The sequence below is a fragment of the Alexandromys fortis genome, unplaced genomic scaffold (assembly GCF_014885135.2).
Source record: "Alexandromys fortis isolate MF-2015 unplaced genomic scaffold, M_Fortis_MF-2015_v1.1 scaffold_16, whole genome shotgun sequence".
In the NCBI taxonomy this organism is placed as follows: Eukaryota; Metazoa; Chordata; class Mammalia; order Rodentia; family Cricetidae; genus Alexandromys; species Alexandromys fortis.
This window is the reverse complement of record NW_026067893.1, coordinates 13,240,724-13,265,186: the sequence shown is the minus strand read 5'-3', so window position 1 is coordinate 13,265,186 and position 24,463 is coordinate 13,240,724. Positions and strand designations below refer to the sequence as shown.

The following is a 24,463-nucleotide window of genomic DNA, read 5'->3' as shown; positions in this document are numbered from 1 at the left end:
CCCAGGATGGCCTCTTAACTCATGGTGATCCTCTTAATGTAGCATCTAGAGGACTGGGATTAGAGGCATGCACCACGCCACACACAGACTGGCAGGCCTTTTTAACTGCAGTTCTAATTATTCTCATTAATTTTTCAAAAAAAGATTTATTAGATTTCTTTATTATATATGACTACATGCCAAAGGAGAGCAACAGATCTCATTATAGATGATTGTGAGTCCCCATATGGTTGCTGGGAATTGAATTCAGGACCTCTGGAAGGGTAGCCGGTGCTCGTAACCTCTGAGCCATTCTCCCGATTTTCATTAATTTTAAAATTATCTATTTATTATGAGACAGAGTCTCATGTAGCCCAGGATGGCCTTGAATTTGTGTTCCTCTTTCTACCTCTCAAGTGCTGAGGTTAAAGGTATGAGCTGCCATGGCCACTTTCACAAATCCATTTATTTTCTGTGTAAATATTTATATATGTATTCATTTGTTAAGATAAGCTTAGCCTTTAAATGGGCAGCTCATGTATAAATAATAAAAAGAAAACATTTGTTAAAATCTGTTTAGCCTGAGGTTAGAAATAACTGCAAATGTAACAAGTATGAAATGTGTTTGACAACCTTAGATTAAATAATTCTACTTAACAATTTGACAGTGTAAACTGATTCTTTTTTGTCAAAATTCATTTGTTCAATAATTTGACCATGAGTTTGAGCTAGCCTGGTCTACAGAGCTAGTTCTAGGACAGCCAAGGCTACACAAAGAAACCCTGTCTTGAAAAACAAAACAAAAACAAACAAAAAACCTGACCAAAAGTAGATGTGTAATTTTCCTCCTGGACATTTATTTTCTTCTTTTTTGAGACCAGGTCTCATGTATCCCTGGCTGGCCTGGAAATCACTATGTAGCCCTTGAACTTTGGATCCTCCTGCTTCCATCTCTGGAGTGCTGGGATGACAGGTGGCACTGTCACATCCCCTTGTATGCAGGGCTTCATGCCTACTAAGCAAACCTCTACCAACTGAGCTATAGCCTGGCCTTCTTAAGTCAACAGAAGTAGTTCAATATCTTCCAGCCAACCTGCTCTAAATGTCTTGAAATCAAGTTTTCTTTGACTAGCGCTAAAGATATTCATTTCCCCTTACCTATATTTTTACTCTCCCTCCACCGCATACAAATGGGTAAGGAGGGCTAGATGGATGCTCAGCAGTACTGACGGTCTTCCAGGGGAACAGTATGCACTTCCCAGCATCCACATGGTGGCGGTGGCTCCCAGCCATTTCTAACTCCAATTCCAGGCAACCAAAGCCCTCTTCTGGCCTCTGCAGGCAGCAGGCACACACGTGGTACAAAAGCATACATGCAGGCTAAATACTCATACACATTAAATAAAATAATATAATTCAAAGAATCAACAAGAAACGGAGTGTCTCCAGTTAAATCTGTAACATACTGTAACTTAAAAGTTGGTGAAACCTTAATTTTTTAAGGCTAACGGAGAAAAGGCTTGCTCCAAATTGATGCTCATTCTCTATAGTTTCTCATTCTTTTTAGTTTGGGGGACCTTACTGGGACGAAGACCTTTCGTGTGGCCACATGCAAAAGGACGCTGCAACAAGTTTGAAGGAAATGCTAGGACACGGGAGGCTAGTTTGCTTCTATCAACATGGAATAAATGCTTATCAACAGCCATTAGACCTTGCGGAACTTTCAGAGATTAAGTTGGGGCTGCAGGAGCGCACCTACCACGGAGACCTGAAATCAGGCATCCATTCCCAGCAGTACCTCTTTTTGTCTTGGGACTTATTCCCTACACACCTCACTCAGGGACGCGAGCATCTAGGAAAGCTAGGTTACAAGTCCCTAGTGCCGCCAGGGTGATCTCAAAGACACTACACCGCGCCTATTCCACTTCTGGCCGGGTCTCGGGCGGACCCCACAGTCCCGAGGCGCCGAGAGTTCGACTCGCAGGAAGATCTAAGCCTGTGTGCCTGGCCTGATCTCCGCAGCTCCCCGGAGCCGCCCTCATTCCAGTGGCCAGAATGATGATGGAACCCAGGTTCCTTCCCCGCCAGCGAAGCACTCCGCAAGTCCCTTCCCCAAGCCTTCGATTCATCGCAAATCCCTCCCTCCTTCTTCCCCAGGCCTAGGCCTCCCTCCAGGGCCCACCTTTGGGGTTCCCCCTTCGCCCCCGAAACCGATCTAGAACCCTACAGAGCCAGGCGAGCGCCATCCTACGTCCCCCTTAGCTTTAAGCGCAGCGCCCCGCCCTGGGCCTGGGGACAGGATCGGGGTGACTGGCCAGAACAGAGAGACCGGGGACCCCCCACACTCACCATCCTCAAGCCGAGTCCCTCCTCCGCCTCCGCCTCCTCCTCCTTCTGCCTCCCCCGTTACCAGGGGTAACTGCTGCGGCACCGCCCCTGACGTCCCTCGCACGCACAGCGAAGGAGCAGAGTAGCGGGATGGGGCGGGGTTCTGCTCCTCTTCACCCAAAGTGCGCAAGCGCGCCAAAGCGCCCGCCCACTGCGCAGGCGGTCTTGGGAGTGGCGGAAGGCTGCGGCAGGCTGGCGAGCGATCCAGCGGGAGGGGCAGGGTCGCCCACGTGGCTGGCGGGAGCCTGTGGCCTGTGATTGGTCAGAAAAGGGGGCGTAGCGCGAGGGGGTGTTCCCCGGCCTAGCCGCGGTCCTCCACTTCAGAAGTCAGCGGCGCCTGACAGTCGCCGGGTGCATCCCTTTGGGACCAGGTAAGGGGCCTCCAGTGCAGGCTGGTTGCACAGCTGCTTCCAGTCCCCGCATCTCCTGCCTCTGCTCTGTTGGGGCTGCCGGACCCTGCATGCTGAACTTCCATCTGCTGAAGCCGCGTGGCGGGTGGGACGGACCAGGGCTTCAATGGACTCCTCCCTTCTGTCCCTCGTTGTCTTCGACTGCCAGGCTTTGGGGCACCCGAGTTATGGTCTGCTCCTTTATCTCCACAGGCTCGTTAGAATCCAGAACAGGTGATGTCTGCTGGGTTCCGGGAGATCGCCTGAGAGAGGGCGATAGGGAGATTGGGGACCCGTTCGTAGTGTCGAGGTTAGCTGAGGGCGGGAGTGTTAGACCGTCTGGGGTCCGCTGGATTTTGCTAAGCCACTTTGGACTGCAAGCGCTCCTTCCCACTCCTTCGTGCACAGGATCACTGGAGAGTTACCCTTGCCTCTGTGCCAGTCCGGGTTCTCGACACAGGTCCAGTCTTGCCAGGCCAGGTTCTCGACTTTGGTCCAATCTGCCGTCGGAGAAATTCTGTTCCTCCTAGTGGAATGCTTTTTAGACAGAATTTATTTCCGCACAACTCTAGAAGTCAGTTACTGTAGGCAATAGAGTTGGGACACGAACTAACTTATAAACTGTTTATTTTACAATGCTGCTTGTTAACACTGTGGCCCAGGTAGGCGTGCTGTCTGCCCCCCCCCCCCCCGGGGACTGAACCCTGAATGCAAGGGCTTGTGCAGGGTAGGCAAGCCCTCTACCACCAAGGTACACTGCCTCCCTCGCCCCAGACTAGTTTATACCAGGAAACGGAGAATTTTTCTAACAGCTGATGGTCTAGGTAGAGATGGTACCTCTGGAACTTTGCTCATGCATGTTTACCTGTTCTCTATGTCAAGTGCTCAGATCATTGCCTGTTACAGAGGTGTTGCTGCATAGTATTAATAGTTTAATCTGGGCTTCAGGCTTCACCCCTCTTCCTACCAACCTGGTTAAGATTACAGAAGCAAAGGCAGATTTCTCTTAAATGGGTTTTCAGGTTTTTTTGTTTGTTTGTTTGCTTGTTATCTTTTTTTTGTTGTTGTTTTGAGACCGAGTCTCATCAGGTAACTCTGGTTGGACTGGAACTCACTGTAGACCACGCTGGCCTTAAACTCACAAATCTGCCTGCTTCCTGGGTACTGGGTTTGAAGCGTCTCTCTAGTTTTCAGATATTTTTATATTCAAGTAAAGTACTTTTTTTTTTTTTTTTTGTCTTCCTGAGACAGGGTTTTTCTGTGTATCTTTGGCTGTCTTGACCTTGCTCTGTAGACCAGGCTGGTCTCGAACTCATAGAGATCCGCCTGCCTCTGCTTCCTGAGTGCTGGGATTAAAGGCATGCGTCACTATGCCTGGCTCAAGTAAAGTACTTTTTATAAAACCTTTTTAAAAACAAAAAGCCAAAAAACCCCAACTATGAATTTATGTGCATGAATTTTTGTCTTCACGTTTGTAGCGTGTTCGGCACGGTAGAGCTGGACTCAGCACCATGTGGCATGGTCCTAGGCCTACGGGTTTAATGATTACCGTCATTCTCCAGCTTGCTCCAGGCAACCTTGACAGTATTTCACTGTTTTAGAGGTCTTTGGTCTGGTCTCCTGGAGTTGTGAGCTGCCTCGATCTCCCAAGTACTCGAGCTCAGAGCTATGCCTGTGGTCCCTGATCTGAGCTTTGGTACCGTTTGCTAGAGATCAGCGTTCTCTAGGAAGCATCAGTGCTGCGCTGCTTTTTTGTTTTCTCCTCTCTCATTCCTCTGTTTCTGTCACAGTTGCGCTCTCATTTAAAAAACAATGTAAAGTTTGTTTGTGTGTATGTGGTGATCTGGTACTATGTGTATACAGTGAGGACATGACCACTCCAAGGTATGGTTGAGGAGGTTTTTATTGTACACATGTGGCAAAGTATAGTCAGGGGCATCTGGAAGAGTCCAGAGCCAGGGGACAAAGTAGTCTTTGGCTAGCAGAATGGAGGAGATTGAGAGAGGACCAAGAGAGAGAGGAGCAAGGGAGTGGGCTCCAGAGAGGGGCTGGCTGATATGGGAGCATTATATAGGAATGAGAAGCTGAGGAAGGGAACCCAGGAGCAGGAGAGGTTTGGGGTAGGGCTGGGGTGAGCCACTGGTTCTGAGTGAGCCTGGAGGTCAGCAGACACTTTGGGATGCTAACACACTACAGTTAGCCATTTGCCCTGAGTCTCTGTTGGACTTGCTGCCATGTTTGTGTGTGGAGGTCTGAAGACAACTTGCAGAGTCTGCTTTCCTCCATCTACTGTGTGGTTCTGGAGAATGAACACAGGTTGTTAGGCTCAGGGCCAAGTGCCTTTGCCTGTCCACTCCCTTCACAGCCCCTCCCCCCAACCTTGGTCTGAGACAGTTTCAATGTGGAGCTCAGGCTTGTCTGAACTTGTGATTTTTGTTTGTTTGTTTTGTGTCTGTTCCCCACCCCCCCACCCCCTGTGTAACAGCCCTGGCTGATCTGGAACTCGCTTTGTAGACCAGGCTGGCCTCAAGCTCACAGAGCTAGCCTGTCTTTGTTTCCTGAGCTCTGGGATTAAAGACGTGTGCCACCACCAGCCAGCAGAGGTAGACTGTTTTATGTGCCGCTGCTCCCAGGCTCTTTCTACTTTTACACGTGTTTACCTGCACTTGTGTGCACTACATGAGTGTGTGGTGCTCACCGAGGTCAGAAGGTGCTGGATCCGCTGGAATTGGAGTCACAGATGGTTGTGGAAACCATGTGGAGGCTGGGAACTGAACTCCAGGCCCTCTGTTTTACCACCCAATTATTTGTGTTTTGATGATAATGGCTCCCAAAAGCTCATACAGTTCTGGGATATTTTGATCACACTCTGACACTCCAGACTGTCACTAAAGTCTACCTTGAATCAGGAGACAAAGCCAACAACAACCTGACTAGAATTAGCCATAGAGACGCCAGCAATTTGGATAGAGAAGATAGAAAGAAAAGGGAGGGGACTAGAGTTTGAGCTTTCTTTTATTCATTCATTCATTCATTGGTTTTTTGAGACAGGGTTTCTCTGTGTAATAGACCAGGCTGGCCTCGAACTCACAGAGATCTGCCTGCCTCTGCCTCCCAAGTGCTGGGATTAAATGTGCCACCACTGCCCAGCTTGAGCTTTCTTTTTGTTCCTGGATGAGGGTTCTGACGTACTTAGGAGATGGTTTCTAATGTATCTAGGAAGTGAACCCCTCTCCTCTACCATGAGTGTTGTTAGATGGAGGAAAATTCCGTTGGCATTGGAGCCATGCTGCAGGAGGCAGAAATCAGAGTTCTGCCAGTGTACACTTGCAGTCTGGCGTTTGCTCTCTCCTGAGATCTCCACTTAAGATGCTGCAGCTAGGGTCAGGCACAGGCGCTGTGGGCACTGCGTGTCGGCCTTTTCAGTCACTGTCTGCTTACAGATGACTGGCTCCCAGCATGGCTTCCCATCACAACAATGCTTTCCCCACATGCTGCTACCACCTTCCTCTCTCTCCTGCCTTCTTTCCCATCGTTTGAGACCACTTTTCTTAGTTTGCCTCTTAAATACAACAGTTTCCGCGCTTATCCTCACTTCTCTAGTCTGAGTAGTTTTGCTGGAAAGTGTTAGCTTTAATGATGTCAGTGCTACTGACCGATGGTGGAAGATACAAAATAATCCCACACTAGTTCAGAATTACGTATAATAAAGGGTTATTTATTTAGGGGAGACTCACAGATCACTGTTCTAGATCACAGTCCTCTGCACGAATGGGGAACAGGAACAGAGTGCAGCAACTGGAAGTGAGAGCAGGAAGCAAGAGAGCGAGGGCAGGCTTTACAGCTGCATTTATAGTATGAGAGACCACACCCAAGTGGGCTAGTATCTTAAAGGCTATTGGCTGAAGCAGCAAGAAGGAGCTTCCACAGCACCTCCCCCTTTTGTTTAAATAAGAGAGTTCCAAACCCAATACAAAAATATATACACTAGGAACATATATCAAATATAAGATTAGAATTACAGGGCTGGAGAGATGGCTCAGCGGTTAAGAGCACTGGCTGCTCTTCCAGAGGTCCTGAGTTCAATTCCCAGCAACCACATGGTGGTTCACAGCCATCTATAATAAGATCTGGTGTCCTCTTCTGGCCTGCAGGCACACGTGGAAGGAATGTTGTATACATAATAAATAAATAAATCTTTAAAAAAAAAAAGATTAGAATTACAACCTGCTCTAAAATTTTTGCCTCTTCCTCTAATAGCACTTCCAAAGCAGCTGAGGCCCATCTTGTAGGACCACTGAGATTAATTGAAGCCAATTGTGTGGGGTGACCTTAGCGCTCGAAGCCCATGTTTTCATCACTTCCCTGACAAATGGTGAATGTAGCCCATAAGAAACCATTGCTTGTTTTTACTTCTTTTAGATTGCTCATACTATTGGTTCCCATGTGTGTTCTTTGACTATCTTAGGGCGCTTTGTGCCAGATGGTCTTTCTGAGGAAATTACCAGATATGCAGTTCAAACTCTGTGTAAGTCACCCAGGGGTCTCGCATGTACTGACGAGGCTAAATCCTGTCCTTGTACCTTCTGTCCCTGCACATCAATTTCAATAAATTCCCCAATCTTTTCAAATCTTTTTACTACTGCCTTTTAAAAAGTCTGAATCTATTGTCCAGTGTTCTGTTCTAATGTCTTCACTGAGGATTCCAACTTATTCAAATAATGTGTCATCCTTGGGTATATCATAACTTTGACGCAGATTCCGACAGTTAGATTCAACAGCACAGATTCTTTCAGATAATTTTGTCAAATTGATGCTATCCCTCTCTGTAGTATTGAACCATTTTTTTAAAATGAGATAATGTTGAAAACAAAGCTAATTCCTAGAATCAAATAATGGGAAGGAAAATAGTATAAGTCTTGCACAATACTTTCCATAATATAAGCAAAATAATTGTTGAACTCCTGGATGTTATCAGTCCTAATTTTAAGGCAATTACAATGAATTGGAGTAGGTGTAATAATCATTATTGGCCAGCAGGTGTCACAGTTGCAGCCATGTGGCCCAGAGACGCTAGCAGCAGCGAACAGTGCACGTTGCTTACCAAGATACTGAAAAATATGCTTTATTTAACAAATTAAGAACAGTTATTAAGGTGATCAAACAATTCTGAGAGTTGGGGCCCAGGATAAAGAGAAAACCCAAAGTTTTCCATCAGTGCGAGTTGTGGACTGTGTGCACTGCGGGGATTGCAGGCAGCAGTGTGTGGGCTGGCTTGTGGGTTGTGAGCTGGGGAGCGCTGAGCAGCAGCCTTCTGCATCTGAGGGCCAGCTAAAGCAACGGGTGGGAGAGTCAGTGCCCCAATGCTCCATGCAGCAGCTGGCAGACCGATCCCAGAAAGTACGGACTGGTCCCCACATTCAGGCATTAGATGATGGCGGAAGATACAAAATAATTCCACACTAATTCAGAATTATGTATAATAAAGAGTTATTTATTTAGGGGAGACTTACACATCACTGTCCTAGACCACAATCCTCTGCACGAATGGAGAACAGGAACAGAGTCTAGCAGCTGGAAGTGAGAGCCGGAAGAGAGCGAGGGCAGGCTTTAGGCTTTACAGCTGCATTTATAGTATAATAGACCAGGCCCAAGTAGGCTGCTATCTTAAATGCTGTTGGCTGAAGGAGCGGAAGGAGCTCCCACAGCAACTGACACCTCATTCCCTTCTAGCTTGCATGCCTGCACTTTTTTAAAATTGATTTTTATTGAGCTCTAATTTTTCTCTGCTTCCCTCTCTGCCTCTCCCTTCCCCTTCAACCTTCTCCTAAGGTCCCTATGCTCCCAATTTACTCAGGAGATCTTGTCTTTTTCTACTTCCCATGTCTGCACTTTCAAACCCTTATGCCGACCAGCTGGACACTAAATACTCTGTGCTAGGCATCAGGACAATCACTGAGCAAAATGAATCCATTCTCCAACTTTATAGGTGAATATTTAATTAAGTAAGGTAGTGCTTTAGAAAGAAAAAGGCAAATGACCCCGTGACAGTTAAATTTTTTTTTTTTTTTTTGGTTTTTCAAGACAGGGTTTCTCTGTAGCTTTGGAGCCTGTCCTGGAACTAGCTCTTGTACACCAGGCTGGCCCCAAACTCACAGAGATCCTCCTGCCTCTGCCTCCTGAGTGCTGGGATTAAAGGTGTGTGCCACCACTGCCTGGCGACAGTTAATCTTGACTATCAGCTTGCTTGCGTTGAAAATCACTTGGGAGCTATCCTTCGAATCTGCCTTGGGGTTTCCAGAGCACTTTAACTGGGTAGGAAAGACCCTGCCTTCAGTGTGGTTGGCACCATGGACATAGGCCCTAGAGTGGATGTAAAAGGAAAAGAAAAAGAAAAAAAGCAAGTTGGGCACCAGGATCCATCTTTCTCTGTTTCCTGGCTGCAGACACCATGTGCCCAGCCACCTCACTTTCCTACAATGTCCTCCTTGCCATGGTAGAATGCGTTCTTTTGAAACATGAGCCAAAAATAACTCCCTCCTCCAACTTTTATAGTTTGTTTTGTCGTGGCGACAAGAAAATATCTAGTAACTAAAACTGTAAGGAGAAGAGCTGTTGCTGTGTTAGACCTGATCATGTGGCTTGTAGGCCTTGGCTTCATGGGAGTAATGTGGATGAATTTGGAGCCATTGGCTATAACAACCCTCAGATGCTATAAGCAGAACCTAGCTTTTTTGATGGGAGTTTGGAACCAAAGAAAGCCCAGATAATGCAGTCAGTGGAAGCCCACCTCGCACGCTTCCAGAAGGGAACGAACCCCACCGGGAACAGGGCTAGAAATCATTCATGTTCCATTCTGGCAATTAATATGGATTCTGGTCATATTTTGAAAGTTTGAGTGAGGCCAAGTTAATAGATCATTGACTATTTGGAGAAATTTCAAGACAACATAACATCTAGGCTGTGGCATGGTTATCGCCCACAGATCTTAGAGCTACCGTGAGAGAAAGCAGACCAATTGAGAAACAGGGAGACAGGGTAGGAAGCATCTAGAATTGACATTAGAGAGAACCCCCCCCCCCTGCTCTTTGTCACTGGGATAATAAGAAAGGCTTACCCAGCCGAGGCTCCACTTGGTGAAAATGAAAATCCATGAGAAAGGAGAGCGCCCCTGCTGTTACAACTACCCATGGATTTGTTTCCCGAGTTTGATTGGCAAGGTGCGCAGAGGCCACCACAGCAGTGGACAGAAGGAGCCGGACTACGTCTTGAACCTGTAGTAGAATTAGAATTGTCCTTGCAGATTTTTGGGCATCCAAAATGCAGGAGTAAGAGGGACATGAACGCTCAGGGGAAAGCTTTAGAGGGGGCTGAGGTCAGACAGATGTCTGGTGTGTTTCCTAGTGAGCCTGCACCCTGCATATTCCACAGATGTTCTGGGGCGGCACTCCTCAGCTCCTGTAGGTGAGGTGGAAAGGCTAGAGGAGACTGGGCACCACTGCAGACACAGTGTGCCCAGCTACCTCACTCCTATGCCTACCACTGTGTTTTTGCTGCCATAGTGGTTAGGCTGTGGTAAAAGAGTTTCTCTGAAAGCGGGCTTGGTGAAGAGCGGAGGGCTTCTATTCTATTTCAGGATGGCCACTTTTCCTATCTTCCTTCTAGGAGTGCCAGGGGATATTATGCTCGTTTGTGGTGTTATCTCATTGCCTCGTCGGACTGACCTCCTCTTGGGCAGAGACTGCCTCCCCTAGTATGATCAAGCACAGGCCTGGCCACTAACACAGTCCCGGGAAATGCTTGTTGGCAATTTTCTAGTTTGATTGCTGTTCATAGGGGCCCCTAGATCATCACAAGGGGATGCCTAGGGTCTGGCAAAAGCAGACAGTCTATGGCTGCCAGGGCCTCTGGGGCAAACGGATTCAGGTAGGGGTCAGCTCTCATTCTCTTTGTTCTTAAGTCTTAGGTTGTATGTGGGCAATATGGAGGCTGACCTGTCTGGCTTTAACATTGATGCGCCCCGTTGGGATCAGCGCATGTTCCTGGGCCGTGTGAAGCACTTCTTTAACATCACAGATCCTCGCACCGTCTTTGCATCAGAGCAGGAATTGGACTGGGCCAAGGCGATGGTTGAGAAGAGCAGGTGAGGGGTGGGCAGGGGAGGGGCGGGAGGTACCAGCACAGCATTGCTCGACTCTCTGAGGGAGGGAGAAACTGAGGGTGAAGGAGTGGGCAGAGGTCTCGGGAAGGAAGGAGAAGAGCAAGGAGACAGGGATCGTCAGGTCAGGTGGTCACTGCTGTTGTTATTGGGCGACAGGATGGGACTTGTGCCCCCCGGCACTCAGGTGGAGCAGCTGCTGTATGCTAAGAAGTTGTATGACTCTGCTTTCCACCCTGACACTGGGGAGAAGATGAACGTCATTGGGCGGATGTCCTTCCAGGTCCCCGGGGGCATGATCATCACAGGCTTCATGCTGCAGTTCTACAGGTGAGTCCTGAGATGGCGGAGGGAGGGGTCAAGCTAGGTTGGGGAGTCCATGGAATAACAGTCCTCCAGATTGGTCCCTCACCAGATGCTGGGCACTGGGCTAAACTCTTTGCCTGAGAGGATTTTTCACTCTCCAGATCCCTACACACACAGGTGCTGTTTCCATTGCCCTCTGCTAGATGGATCACAGAGACTGAGTAACCATTCACGGCCACAGTCAGCCTGTGGGGGCTGCTGCTGCTGGAGCAGGACTCCTCAGTGGGTTATCCAGTCTAAGCTTTTTGTACTATTAGTATCATCATTATTGTTATTTTGAGACAGAGTCTCACTATGCAGCCCTAGCTGGCCTAGAACTCTATGTAGACTAGGCTGGCTTTGAACTCACAGAGACTCAAACTGCCCTCCAGAATACTTGAACTAAAAGATTAAGTCTTTTAATTTTTTCCCTTTTTTTGTTTTTGTTTTCTTGAAGACAGGGCTTCTCATTGTAGCCTTAGCTGTCCTAAAACTCACTTTGTAGACCAGGCTGGCCTCAAACTCACAGAGATTCACCTGCCTCTGCTTCCTGAGTGCTGGGATTAAAGGCCTGTGCCACCAACACCAGGGTAAGGATTAATTTAAAAAAAAAAAAACTTTTAAAAAATTTCATTTGTTTTATTGTGTGTGCATGGAGTGGGAGTACATCTCATTGTGTGTGTGTGTGTATGTGTGTGTGTATGTGTGTGTATGTGTGTGTGTATGTGTGTGTATGTATGTGTGTGTGTGTATGTATGTGTGTGTGTGTGTGTATGTGTGTGTGTGTGTGTGTGTGTGAAGTCAAAGTGGTTTGTCTTTCCACCACGTGGGACCTGGGGAAGGAACTCAGGTGTCTTTATCCACCTTGCCATTTCATCAACCTCCTAAGTTGTTTGTTGTTATTATTTTGTTTTGTTTTTGAGACAGCATCCCAGTGTAACTCTGGGTGGCCTGGAACTGGCCACGTAGACCAAAAGACCAAACCTCAAACTCAGAGAGATCCACCTGCCTCTGCCTCCCAGGTGCTGGGATTAAAGATGTGAGCCATCCTGCCTGGCTCCTCCTAATTTCTTCTTCTTTTTTTTTTTTTATAATTTTTATTTATTTTTTATGTGCATTGGTGTTTTGCCTGCCTGTGTGTCTGTGTGAGGGTGTCAAGTCCCCTAGAACTGGAGTTACAGACAGGTGTGAGCTGCCATGTGTTGCTGGGAGCTGAATCTGGGACCTCTGGAAGAGCAGTTAGTGCTAACTGCTGAGCCATCTCTCCAGCTCCTCCTCCTAGGTTCTTACGTAACAATTCCACAGTGGCTTTATGTTTTGAATGTGACTCCAAATGAAAAAAGAGAAGGCCCCGTTCTTGCTCTGCTTGGTTGGGAAGGGAGTAAGCTTTCGGGGTCTGACTCTCTCCATCGCCACCCGCTGAGTCCTCCAACCCTGTGTATTCACTTAGTTAGTTGTTGAGCTCTGCCTTGGGCCGGTGCCAGGGATGCAGGACTTTAGGCTCTCCCTCCTGGAGAACAGAACAGCATGGAGACGGGGAAGTGGTAGTCATGGAAACAGGACACATGGAATGGCTGTCTCAGGAGGGGAGGAGGAAGGGTCAGGAAAACTCCAAGAAGAAAAGCATCTCAGCAGAGCAGGATTTTGCCCCTGTGTGAAGGGAAGAGGGGAGAGTCCAGGCAAAGGGCTCATCCCATCCAAACCCCAGGCTATAAGAAAGGATGGGAGGAGTTTAGGAACTGCAGGTGCTGCGGTGCAGCAACGCCCCGGCCTCCCTCTCATCCCTCCTGGTCTTCCTTGCTCGCAGGACAATGCCCGCAGTGATCTTCTGGCAGTGGGTGAACCAGTCCTTCAACGCCTTAGTCAACTACACCAACAGGAATGCGGCTTCCCCCACGTCAGTCAGGTAGGAGACCTGAAATGAAGGCTGTCCTCTTCCTCTGCAGGAGCAGCCCTCTGCTCTTAGACTGTCCTTGCTTCCTGCCTGGGGCCCACTCTGGCAGGTAGCTGGGGTACCATTTCCCGTGTTTGAAATATTCAGACCAGCTGAGAATATCTTCTTCCCAGAGTATTTTAAAATGGTCATTCATTTGACTAATATGTTATTCTTTTGTTTTGTTTTGTTTTGAGACAGGGTTTCTCTGTGTAGCTCTGGCTGTCCTAGAACTAGCTCTGCAGACCAAACTGGCCTTGAACTCACAGAGATCTGCCTGCCTCTGCCTCCTGAGTGCTGGGATTAAAGAAGTGTACCACCATTGCCCAGCTTTCATTTCTCTTTTAAAGATTTACTTTTTAGATTTATTTATTTATTTTATTTTATTGTATGAGTATTTTGCCTGCATGTATGTATACACATCACATGCACTCCGGTGCCTGCAGATGTCAGAGAGAGCATAGGATCACCTGAAACTGGAGTTAAGGATGGTTGTGAGCTACCATGTGCGTGCTCAGAATGAAACCCGGGCCCCACTGCAAGAGCATCAAGTGCCCTGGGCTTTACAGATGGCTCAGTAGTTAAGAGCATGGCCTGCTTTTCAGAGCCGGTCCAGAACGTCAACCCACAACACCGCGAGAGCGGGTGCTCTTCAGAGCCCCCGGGTCCAATTGTTAGCACCTGTATCAGGTGCTCCAGCTCCAGCTCCAGGACATCTGACCTCTAGCCTCTGTGGGCTTGCACGCATGTACACACACATAATTTTAAAATAAAAAACAAAAATCAAGCTGAGTGTAGTAGCTCACATCTTTAATCTCAGCACTCAGGAGGCAGGGGCAGGGGGAGCTCTGAGTTTCTGGATAGCCTGAGCTACAGAATGAGGCCCTGTCTCAAAAACCAAAGAAAAAAAGTGCTCCAAACCACTGAGACCTCTCTCCTATCCTGAGATTTATCTTTATTTGTGTGTGTGTGTTGTGTTTCTAGTCTTCACATGTGTGTGAAGATGTCTGCAGAAGCCAGAGGAGGGAGTTAGACCCTGGAGCTGGAGTTCTGAGTCATCCCATGTGGGAGCTGAGGACTGAACTTCACTCCTCTGGAAGAGCAGCAAGTCCTCTTAGCCACTGAGGCCCAGAATTTTCCTGAGTGTGTTTTATGTACCAGGCAAGATTCTAGAAGCTTAAGGTGCCTGGTGAGTAAGACAGAGTCCAGTTTGAGATCTCTGTGAGCTCAAAGCAGTTACAGGGCCACGTACTGAGATCCTGTCTCAGGACCTACGAAACCAAACATGCAGAAAAGTCTCCTAGCAAAACAAACGCAGTGAACTCAGATTGCGATTCTGTAGTTAGGGAGATGAAAAGCGTGGCAGGACAGCTCTCTTTAGAGAGGCCCCCTGGGAAATTCCTTCTGTAGAGATGGCGTCCACTTGGGCTCCAAAAGATAAGAGTTGACTTAGTAAGTTGTTAGTTAGTTAGTCTTGGTCTATTGCTTTTGATGAAACTCCATCATGAAAATAAACTTGGGGAGGAAAGAGTTTATTTCCCTCACAGTTGACATAACAACTTATCATTAGCAGCAGTGAGGGCAGGAGCCTGAGGGCAGGAGCTGATATAGAGGCCATGGAGGGTGCTGCTCACTGGCTTCCTCCCTCTGACTATCTCAGTTTTCTTGCAGAACCCAGAATGTGTCAGGCCCTCCCCGATCAGTCACTGATTAAGAAAGTGCCCTAAGATGGGTAGTGGTGATGTGCACCTTTAATCCCACTCAGAAGCCAGAGGCAGGCAAATCTCTGAGATCAAGACCAGCCTGGTTTCCATGGTGAGTTCCAGGACAGTCAGGGCTACACAAAGAAACCTTCTCTCAGAAAGAACCTAAAGTGTTCTACTGGACTTGCCTGCAGCCTGATCTTTTGAAGACGTCTTCCTTCCCTCCCTCCCTCCCTCCCTCCCTCCCTCCCTCCCTCCCTCCCTCCTTTCTTTCTTTCTTTCTTTCTTTCTTTCTTCCTTTCTTTCGTTTTTTGAGACAGGATTATTTTGTGTAGACCTGGCTGTCCTGGAACTCGGAGATCCTCCTGCTTCTGTCTCCCAAGTGCTGGGATTAAAGGCGTGCGCTACTACCGTCCAGCTGGAGGCATTTTCTTAATTGAGGTTCTTTTCTCTCAGATGACTTCCGCTTGTATCAGGTTGACACAAAACTAGCCGATATATGGGCATGTAGGAGCCCAGGAGTGTTCTGTAGACAAGAGCAGCAGTGTGCATCGGTCCTGAGGCAGGAAGAAGTGTGAGGTGTTTAAGGTACTGAAGGAGGACCAAGGGTGCCCGGCACTGAGTGATGGAAACGGAGTCTGAGATGGCTCTAGGGCCAGAACACAGGCCCCGAAGCTCCATTGCTAGTTTCTCACTGAAGCCCCTGGCCTGGCCTCAGCCACCGTGGACACCACTCCCAGCACCTATGCATTCATCCATCTGACATTTCTCTTCCACTAGGCAGATGGCTCTCTCCTACTTCACAGCCACTACCACTGCGGTGGCCACTGCGGTGGGCATGAATATGTGGACAAAGGTATGTATGGCTGGGGCTTGTGAGCACAGTGGCCACCAGGGGGCAGCAAAGGCCTAGCGAAAATAGCTTTCTTGGCTCCGTACAGGAGTTTGAGGATCCCAGAGTGGATGTCAGGACAAGTCAGCGGAGTGTTTACTTGCCTCGCTTCCTTTTCTACCCTCACCTTTGCATGATCTTGAGTAACTTCCACTATTCTCTGCCTCCAACAGAGAGCTCCACCCTTGGTGGCCCGATGGGTGCCCTTTGCCGCTGTGGCTGCAGCTAACTGTGTCAATATCCCAATGATGCGACAGCAGTGAGTACAGGGAGCCTTGTTCTTCTCCGTCACAGGGTTTAGCAGGGAAGGGGAGGAAGCAGGGCAGTGAGCCACTAGCTTCCTGGGACTGAGGTAGGACAGAGAAGACCCAGCCTCTGAAGGGTCTCAAGGGCGGCCATTCCTCTGTAATGGCCCAAAGAATGATGGGTGATTTAAATGTAGTGTGTCACATGTGACGTGAGGTGGATTGGGCGTGGACATGTGGACCATATGGTTTTTATTGGTAGTGCTGGGGATTGAACCCAATGCCTCATCCATGCTAGGCAAGCGCTCTGTCCCTAAAGCTACCTCCCTAGCTTAGACCTCGTCAAAGCTGTGGACTCTGCCTACTTCCCAAGCCCTCAGACTGGCTTAGTGGAGGGGAAGTGGCAATAGAACAATACCCAGGTGCTCAGAGAAGCCAGGGGAGGAGGTAGGCGTGCCCAGGAGCCCAGCTATGCTCTCCTCAAAAGGGAATGCAGAAACCGATTCTATCTTATAGTTTCCTTTGTCTTCTTTCAGAGGGCTGCAGTTTGTTTGTTTGCAAGAGGGATTCACTTTGTATCCTTGGCTGCCTTGGGAGCTTACTATTTAGCTCAAGCTGGCCTTGAATTACAGAGATTCATCTGCCTCTGCCTCCACAGTTCTGGGATTAAAGGCCTGCTTAAAGATTTTTTTAAGAAATATTTATTTGTTTATTATGTATACAGCATTCCTTCCATGTATGTCTGCAGGCCAGAAGAGGGCACCAGAACCCATTACAGATGGTTGTGAGCCACCATATGGTTGCTGGGAATTGAACTCAGGACCTTTGGAAGAATAGTCAGTGCTCTTAACCTCTGAGCCATCTCTCCAGCCCCTGGTTAAAGATTTTAATTATGTGTATGTATGTGTGGTGAGTGCAGTCCACACAGACTGGACTCAATGTATCAAACTCCCCTGGGTCATAGGCAGTTATGAGCTGCCTGGTGTGGGTGCTGGGAACTGAACTTGGGTCCTCTGTGAAAACAATAGGTCCTCTCATCCTCAGGCCGTCTCCCCAGTGCTCTTTCTCTTTTTTGAGACAGGGTCTGGCTGTGCACTCCTGGTCTGCCTGGAACGCACTGTAGGCCAGGCTGACCTTGAGCTTGCCTTGATCGCGTGCCTCTGCCTCTGCCGGGGTTGCAGTCCTGTGCTCCAGGGGTGGCTTCTTCTTCTTTCTTTCCTCTTTGCTGTGCTGGGTGTTGAGCCAGAGGCTCGAGCACACTAGCCACGGTGGCTGTGGAGCTGCTTCCCCGGCCCAGTTTCTGTGCCTTTGCTTTTTCCTTTTGTATTTTTCTAGAACATAAGTGACATGAGGACTGTTTCTCTTTGACGCCATTGCCATCACATCTGTATCTATGGCCACGTTTTGTGGCAGATGGAGGTTTACCACAGCAGCCTCGGAGAAAGAGCTTCTAGAATCTTGCAACACATCCTTCCACTCTGCTTGCCTTTCTCCGCCTTGCTCTCTCAGCAGATGCGTGAGTGTGGCTACCCATCCTGGTCTCCAGCCAGGGAGTCGAGCTTGTCTGAGAACAGACTAGGTACTATTTGGGCAGTGGATACTAAGTCAGGTACTGGACTCAGAACCTGGTCAGGAGCTCCTACGAGTCTCATTAGGGTCCATGAAGTGGGGCCAGGATTGTCCTCATTCTCCACATGAGGAACACAGAGGCTTTGATGGGTAAAAGACCGTCCTCAAGGTCACATATGTGACCTGTAGCTTCAGGAGTCCGCCGAGGCAGTGGACCTGGGGCTGGCTTTCTTGGCTGCTCCTGAGGGTCGCTTGTCAGGTACCACTCACGGGACTGAAGAAGGGAGGGGCTTCCTAGAGCATTGGTCCCTTGGCACTGGTGACCTGATGAGTCAGATGCCAGGTAGATTCCCAGCACCTATTTCCTAAAGCCCAGAAACTTCTGTTTGTCTAGGGAACTCATCCAGGGCATCTGTGTGAAGGACAGGGACCAAAATGAGCTTGGCCATTCTCAGGTGAGCAGAGGAGAGACTTCTCCTTCAAACCCTGTCCCCTCCTAGGTGATCGCACATGTGATCTGGGTGCCATTATGGGTTTGAGAAGACTTTTCCCATCCTTGTTTTCTCTTAACCCCCCCCCCCTCGTTTCTTTGTTCAGAATAGGCTTCCAGCATCATTTTAGGTGTGAGGGCTGGGTAAGGACACGACTCCTGGTGGGGCCATCCCATCTTTACTGCTCAGACTTGGTCAGGAACCTGACTTCCCTCGTAGCCCACACCCACCGACTGAGTGCTTCCTAACATCTCTTCTCTGTCCTCAGAGAGCTGCAGCTGTGGGCATCACCCAAGTGGTTATTTCTCGGATTACTATGGCTGCCCCTGGCATGAGTAAGATGGGAAACACCTCCTATCTTGGGGGCACCCTTGAATATCTGGCAGGGGCCTCAGTTAGCTCAGCTTTCAAGTGGGAGGTGGGACGCCTTCTCAAGCTTTCTTTGAAAGCTGAAAGCCCAGGGAAACACAGGTGTTCTTAGAATATCAGTTCCTCCAATTTGGGGGAGCAGGTTAACTCCATTTAGCTGATATTCACTAAGCAACAGTGTGGGGGGGTCCCTGGGAGACAGTGGTAGATGCAGTCTACCATTTTTCTATTTGAGAAGGATGCTTCAGGTCCAGGACCGAAGTGTGTCTGCCTTCTGGTACTGTGAACACATTTTCGGGCAGCATCTTTCTCTGGGACTTGGGGGAGAGTCTGGGTAGCAGTGCCTACACAGGCTCTGTTTTCTCCCAGTGGCGCTGAGGTCTGTGGTCTGACGCAGCAGTGGGGCTTGGGGAGAGCCTACCATTCCTCCTCTCAGCTGCTCCGTCTCTTCCAGTCTTACTACCTATCGTGATGGAGCGGCTGGAGCCCCTGCGGCTGATGAAGGTAGGCGGGCTCTCCCTGCCTAGAGCCCCAACACCTGGCCCTTCCCTCCTTCCCACATCCCACCACCCATCTTACTCTAGTAGAGCTGGTCCCTGTCTCTGCCAACCCCCGTTTCAGATTATGAGACAGGCCTCCTGACCCTGTCTGCAGAGAGTCGGGAGAAGCCCTTCTCCTCATAAGGGCAGCAAGTCCTTGACTTCATGCTGGCTGGTGGGGGCGTAGGTGCTGGGTCTGCTGCAGGTGTCTGAGTCCCATGGGGGGTTTCGCTCTGTTTTTCTCTTGTTTTGTGCAGAAAGTCAGAGTGCTGCACGCCCCGCTGCAGGTCTTGCTGTGTGGCTGCTTGTGAGTATGTGGTGTGGGTGGTCTGGGGTCTTTGCTGGCTGGAGCCTCTGGGATCTTTCTTCTGACCCGCCTTCAGAAGTGGCTCATGTCATGTCTAGCGCCCAGACGGCCAAGCTCGACTTCTTCTCAGGCTTCCCTCTCCCTCAGGTCTAGAGCAGTTTTCCAGAAGACGCAGGAATGAGGAGGCAGAGGTCGGTTGGGCTGGTGCACATCCCAGCCTCACGCACAGGAGAAATGGCACTTCACGCCATTGCCCTTAGGGACTTGGCCATTGACTGATACCATTACTTGTGCCCTCCTGGTGACAGTCCCTTTCCCTGTGTGGCACAGGTGACTGTGACCTTGGAGTCTCCAGTTTACCATTCTTGGGTACAGCGCTGTTTTCTTCCGCGTTGGAATATGGGTGTGAAGTAGAGGTTGGCATGAGGGAGGAACACTGACTTTTATCACCAAGTCCAGTGAGTTTTCTGGACTACAGCTCAGTGGTAGAGTGCTTGCCTAGTGTGTTACAAGACCCTGACCAGGGCAAGGGCACACAGGTGTGTCACCCCAGTAGAGCAGGAGATCCCTTCAAGGTCAGCCTCAGCCAGCTCCTGCCCCTGGGCTCCGTGACCCTGTGTTAAAACAAAACAGGGCCTAGAGAAAGGCTAGAGTTCCCTCAGGCAGGTCAGCTGTGTGGGCTCAGGGTGTGGCCAGGCCTCAGGGTCAAGTCCCTAACACCTCTTCTCCTTTCTTACAGCCTCCTCTTCATGGTGCCAGTGGCATGTGGGCTCTTCCCTCAGGAATGGTATCAGCCTTTTGTTGCCTGCTTTATCAAATGCTCTGCTCTGCTCCTCGTTGACCTGCTGAGAGAGAGGGACCATGGGACAACAGATGTTTCTAAGGACAGGCGCCCGTCCACCTCAACTCTGGCCTTTTTACACTGGGTGAATGGCACACCAGCCAGGTCTCTGAGGGGTTGGGGGAGAAGCCAGGAGTAAGAGTTGCTCCCACCCAGCGCCTTGGAGAGATGGTGGGGGGCGGGCACCAGGAGACTTACCCTGCTTGGTGAGTGGAGGAAGGCCACTTCAGGCTGGCTCTGGTCTCTGAGGTTGAACAAGGCGGTTCTTCTGCTCCTGGCTCGTGTTCCCTCGGCACACAGACTCGTATTTCTCAGGTTCCTCTGTGTTTCCCGGAAGGGAGGGTGGGAGCAGAGATGACGGAAAGGGGCACCAGCCGGGGGTCAGCTGGAGGCTGTTCCAGGAAACAGGTGTAGCTGCTGCATGACCTGAGATAGTAGCTGTCCTGCCCTCTGTATGGGTTCTCTGTCCACTTACCAGTCACCTCCGGAGTCCTGAGCACTGTGATTACAAGCTTGTGGGAAAGACAGACTGAGAGCTTTAGTCCAGGTTGATTTAGAGGTGAAATGTAACATTTATTCTGACTCACAAAGGCCAGTAACAATTTTGGCTGGAAAAATCAGGAATCAGATGAGTGCATAGTTTGAGCTTGTAATCCCACACTGGGTAGGGCATGGGGCTAAAGCAGGAGGATCAAGAGTTCAAGGCCAGCCTGAGATATATAGACCCTAGCAAGCAAAAGCAATTTAATTTTTTCTTTATAACAACCCCTGTCTCAAAACCTTAAGAAAGATCTGGGGAGATGGCTCAGCCGGTAAAGTGCTTGCCATGCAAGCCCTCAGGGCTGAGTCAGATTCCCCAGACCCATGTTAAAAAAGCTGGGTGTAAACAAACAAACAAACAAAAGCCCCCAAACCTGGGTGTAGCGGTATGTGCCTGTAACCCCGGTGCGTGTGCCTGTAACCCCGGTGCGTGTGCCGGTAACCCCAGTGTTAGGGAGGCATAGACAGGCAGATTCCTGAAGCTCGTTGACAGCCAGCCTACCTGAAAATTGGTGAGTTTCAGGTTCAGTAAGAGATCCTGTCTCCAAACAATAAAACTGAGGACAGTTCATCTCTGGCCTCTGTACACATGTGCGCACACATACACACACATATACATACTTGCATACACACAAAAGGGTGGCACAGTCTGACATACCAGAAGGGCTCTGCACTAGGGTCGCTCTGTTGCTGTGACAGACACCATGAGTAAGAACAGCTCTGAGGAAGGAGGATTTGTCTCCCATTTCTCATTCACGTGTGTTTCAGTATCCACTGGTGTTAGCAGGGCCCAGAATGATGTGCACCCTAAGTAGTCCTGGCCTTGTCCTGGAGAACAGTGTGAAATCTCTTTCAGGGAGACAGGTTCCCGAGAGGAGCCTTGTACATCTGTGTTAAGGTGGGCAGGGAACCGGGGCAAGAACTCAAACAGCTTGAACCAGAAACCACGGGGCACGGTGGTTGCCGGCGTGTTCACACAGTGGTTGCTGGCCTGTTCACACAGGCTCATGCTTAGCTTTTTCATAGAGCCCAGGGAATGGTGCCACCCACAGTGGCCCAGGTGTTTCCATATCAGTCAGCAATCTAGACAGTTCCTCACAGACATGCCCACACATCAGCTTGATAAAGACAGTCACTCAGCTGAGACCCTCTTTTCAGTGACTTTAGGCTATGCCAAGTTAATAGTTAACGCTCTCTAGGATGGGCTTCCTAGAGGTGACATGTAGGGCAGGCTTTTTTCTCAGGGTGAATTGCTGATCGTCTTGGATAATAGCATCCTCATAACCTCGTTTTGGTTTTCTTTTCAGCGAATTACCAGTTTCCTATCTAGAACCAGAGCTGCAGGACACCATCAAGGCCAAGCATGGAGAGCAAGTCCTCTTTGCCTACTTTAATAAGGGTCTCTAAGTGCTCTGTGCCTGCAGGGACCAATCCACACCCTGTATGGACCAGCCTTTGCTGGCAACTCTGCACACCTGTGTCCACATTCCTCCTTGAAAGCCAGGCTGGACTGGGAGATAGAGTAGGTGGGTGGGGAGATGACTCCTGTTTCCATATAAACACCCATTTTTGGGGGGACTCCCAAGGATAAAAATTCAAAAGGGGAATCAAGGTGGTTGGGGATGTAGCTCAGTTGGTAGTATTTGCCTAGATTCCACAAAGCCCTCCATTTAATCCTTAGTGCCATGTGTTTCAGGCATGGTCATACATGCTTGCAATCTTTGTACTTGGGAGGTGGAGGCAGGAGCATTAGAAGTTCAAATTCAACCTTAGGTATATGGAGAGTTTGAGGCTAGCCTGAGTTAGAGATGATGTCTCAAAAAAAAAAAAAAAAATAGGGGAGGGAACAAGAACAAAAGTATTCCGTCTGCTTTGTCCTTGGTCCCTGTCCTTTGGGACCAGACACTAAGGCCATCTCAGCAGAAGCTGCTGGTGTCTGGGAGAAACAGTTTGGCATACTTAGGAGACCTGTGGCTCTTGTCCAGTCAGGGCCGCAGATGTATTGAGTCCCTCTCCTCCTTCCTCCCACTTCTTCCTTCTCAAGCAAGGGAAATGTTTACCTGTGTGATTCTTGAAAAGGCTTCTTATCATTTTATTTTTATGTGTATGGATGCTTTGCCTTCATGTGTGTCTCTGCTCCAGTGTCCACAGAGGTCCGAAGAGGGTGTCAGATCCTCTGGGACTGGAATTACCACTGTGAGCCATCACATGGGTGCTAGAAATCAAACCCAGATCCTCTGGAAGAGCGTCTCCGCAGCTCCTACTCAGGAACAGCAGAGGGTCAGTCTGTCCCCTGGGGATTCCTCTCTACCCTGCCCCATCGAGTCCTGACTGGGATACCTCCATGGGAGCGCTGCTAGACTTGAGTTTGTCAGGCGCTGAGAGCTAACTACAACAGGACAGAAAACTGGACAAATAGTTCCTGTCCTCAGCCCGATAGGTCAAAAACCAGGGACTGGTGTGTACTGATAGGAAAGGGAGCTGTGCTTGGACACAGGAGCACAATTCAACCAGGACCAAAGAGCCTTTAGACTGTACAGCCAAACAGTACAGTACACATAACACTCAAGTTATGTGGACATCAAGTTCTAGCCCTCTGATGATGACTTTATTCTGTCTAAAATCATGTCTAGATCTACTTCTAGGACCCTTATTCTGGGAGAAGTCTCTTCTCTCATTGCCTTGCCTGTTTTACAAGTCCCCTCACTGAGAGACGGCACCTGCCCCTCCACACATTTTGATGGATGATTTCCTGGTGGCTTCCCTTCCTGAACCCTTTAGGTTAAATCAAAGAAAGACTGCTGGGTACTGACAGGACAGGGGAGCTGTACTCGGACACCTCTGAGAGGAAATCAACCAGGACCAAAAGCCTAAAGAGAACACACAGCAAAGGGCCGCTTAGGTTCCTATCTTATTCCTTGAGCCCCCTGGGGACTGTAGCTTCCTTGGGGTCAGTGTGTACCTGGGGTGAGTTTTGTCTGGTGAGATTTGATGATTCTGTTTAAACTCTCTCATCATGAATTGAATAAATGATTTGAAAGAACGTGAAGCATTGTTCTGCAAACCAAGCTACTACCTCCTGATGGGAAGCAGGATCTGTGGTCTGACTTTGGCTGGGGCACATCAGAGGATCTCGCAGTTGTAAGGGACCCTGTCTGATGGCTGGAGACTATGGTCTATCTCCCTAATAAGGGAGAAGAATCCATCTGCCCACCTGTGTTGATGCCCCACTGATCTCCCAGAATGGGATTTTTGCTGCCTTAGAGGATTGGTGAGCCATGATACAGCCTGTGCTCGCTCTCGCTATTTCTCTTTCTCTGGATTTGGGAACTGAAAGTGGTTTTACATCTCTTAAAAGGTTATAAAAAGAAAAACTAGAATATGCAAAAGGGACTTAGTATATGTGTCATATAAAGTTTTAACGTAAGTCTCCATATCCTGCAGCTGTGGCCGTTAGGAACATATAGTAGACCCGGCTGGGCAAACCTTTAATTCCAGCACTTGGAAAGCAGAGGCAGGTGGCTCTTCGTGAGTCTGAGCCTATCCTGCTCTACATAGCACATTCCAGCCAATGCAACAGAGAGGCCCTGCCTCAAAAGAGAAAAAAAAACGGATACGAGGGTCACCTGAAGATGCTGAGCAAACACAAGCGCAAAGGCTCGCCCCAGCTTGCAGTCCTGCAGGTGGAGCCTGGGAGCATGCAGGTGTGCTCATTTCCTGGCAATGCTGGTTGCACCAGAAGATAGTGCATCCTTGATGTGAAGATTGCAGCTGC

The 24,463-nt window shown here is 49.1% G+C and overlaps 3 protein-coding genes across 5 annotated transcripts in view; 2 read left to right on the top strand and 1 right to left on the bottom strand.

Moving 5' to 3' along the window:
• Arl3 (ADP ribosylation factor like GTPase 3) overlaps nucleotides 1-2,464 on the bottom strand; it is a 56,316-nt gene extending 53,852 nt beyond the window's left edge. Inside the window, exon 1 of the mRNA XM_050146564.1 lies at nucleotides 2,329-2,464. Within this exon, the coding sequence (XP_050002521.1) occupies nucleotides 2,329-2,331 (3 nt within the window). The 5' untranslated portion in view covers nucleotides 2,332-2,464. The remainder of the gene's footprint in view (nucleotides 1-2,328) is intronic.
• Nucleotides 1-24,463, top strand: part of Borcs7 (BLOC-1 related complex subunit 7) — a 172,979-nt gene that overhangs the window by 49,050 nt on the left and 99,466 nt on the right. The gene's annotated exons all lie outside the window — the stretch shown is intronic.
• Sfxn2 (sideroflexin 2) lies at nucleotides 2,615-23,737 on the top strand. 3 transcript variants are annotated; one of them, XR_007592551.1, is made up of 13 exons: nucleotides 2,858-2,990; nucleotides 10,717-10,899; nucleotides 11,074-11,244; nucleotides 13,067-13,165; nucleotides 15,676-15,751; nucleotides 15,961-16,046; nucleotides 17,996-18,056; nucleotides 18,361-18,427; nucleotides 18,916-18,965; nucleotides 19,258-19,307; nucleotides 20,047-20,094; nucleotides 21,996-22,968; nucleotides 23,470-23,737. XR_007592551.1 is itself a non-coding variant. In XM_050146552.1 (12 exons), exons 2-12 carry the CDS (start codon nucleotides 10,739-10,741, stop codon nucleotides 22,093-22,095), a joined length of 969 nt encoding a protein of 322 aa, XP_050002509.1. In that variant the 5' UTR covers nucleotides 2,615-2,738; nucleotides 10,717-10,738; the 3' UTR covers nucleotides 22,096-23,737. The 3 variants fall into 3 exon arrangements, 2 of the variants coding, with proteins under 2 accessions (XP_050002509.1, XP_050002497.1); XM_050146552.1 differs by lacking the exon at nucleotides 2,858-2,990 and adding an exon at nucleotides 2,615-2,738 and having other exon boundaries at nucleotides 21,996-23,737; XM_050146540.1 differs by having other exon boundaries at nucleotides 21,996-23,737.

What these genes read in the sequence shown, in the direction of transcription:
- Sfxn2 (XM_050146540.1), top strand. Translation starts at nt 2,884, where the DNA reads ATGGACTCCTCCCTTCTGTCCCTCGTTGTCTTCGACTGCCAGGCTTTG. An exon ending in GCGATGGTTGAGAAGAGCAG is followed by an intron (nt 10,900 to 11,073) that starts GTGAGGGGTGGG and finishes ATTGGGCGACAG; the next exon opens with GATGGGACTTGTGCCCCCCG. An exon ending in ATCCCAATGATGCGACAGCA is followed by an intron (nt 16,047 to 17,995) that starts GTGAGTACAGGG and finishes CTGTTTGTCTAG; the next exon opens with GGAACTCATCCAGGGCATCT.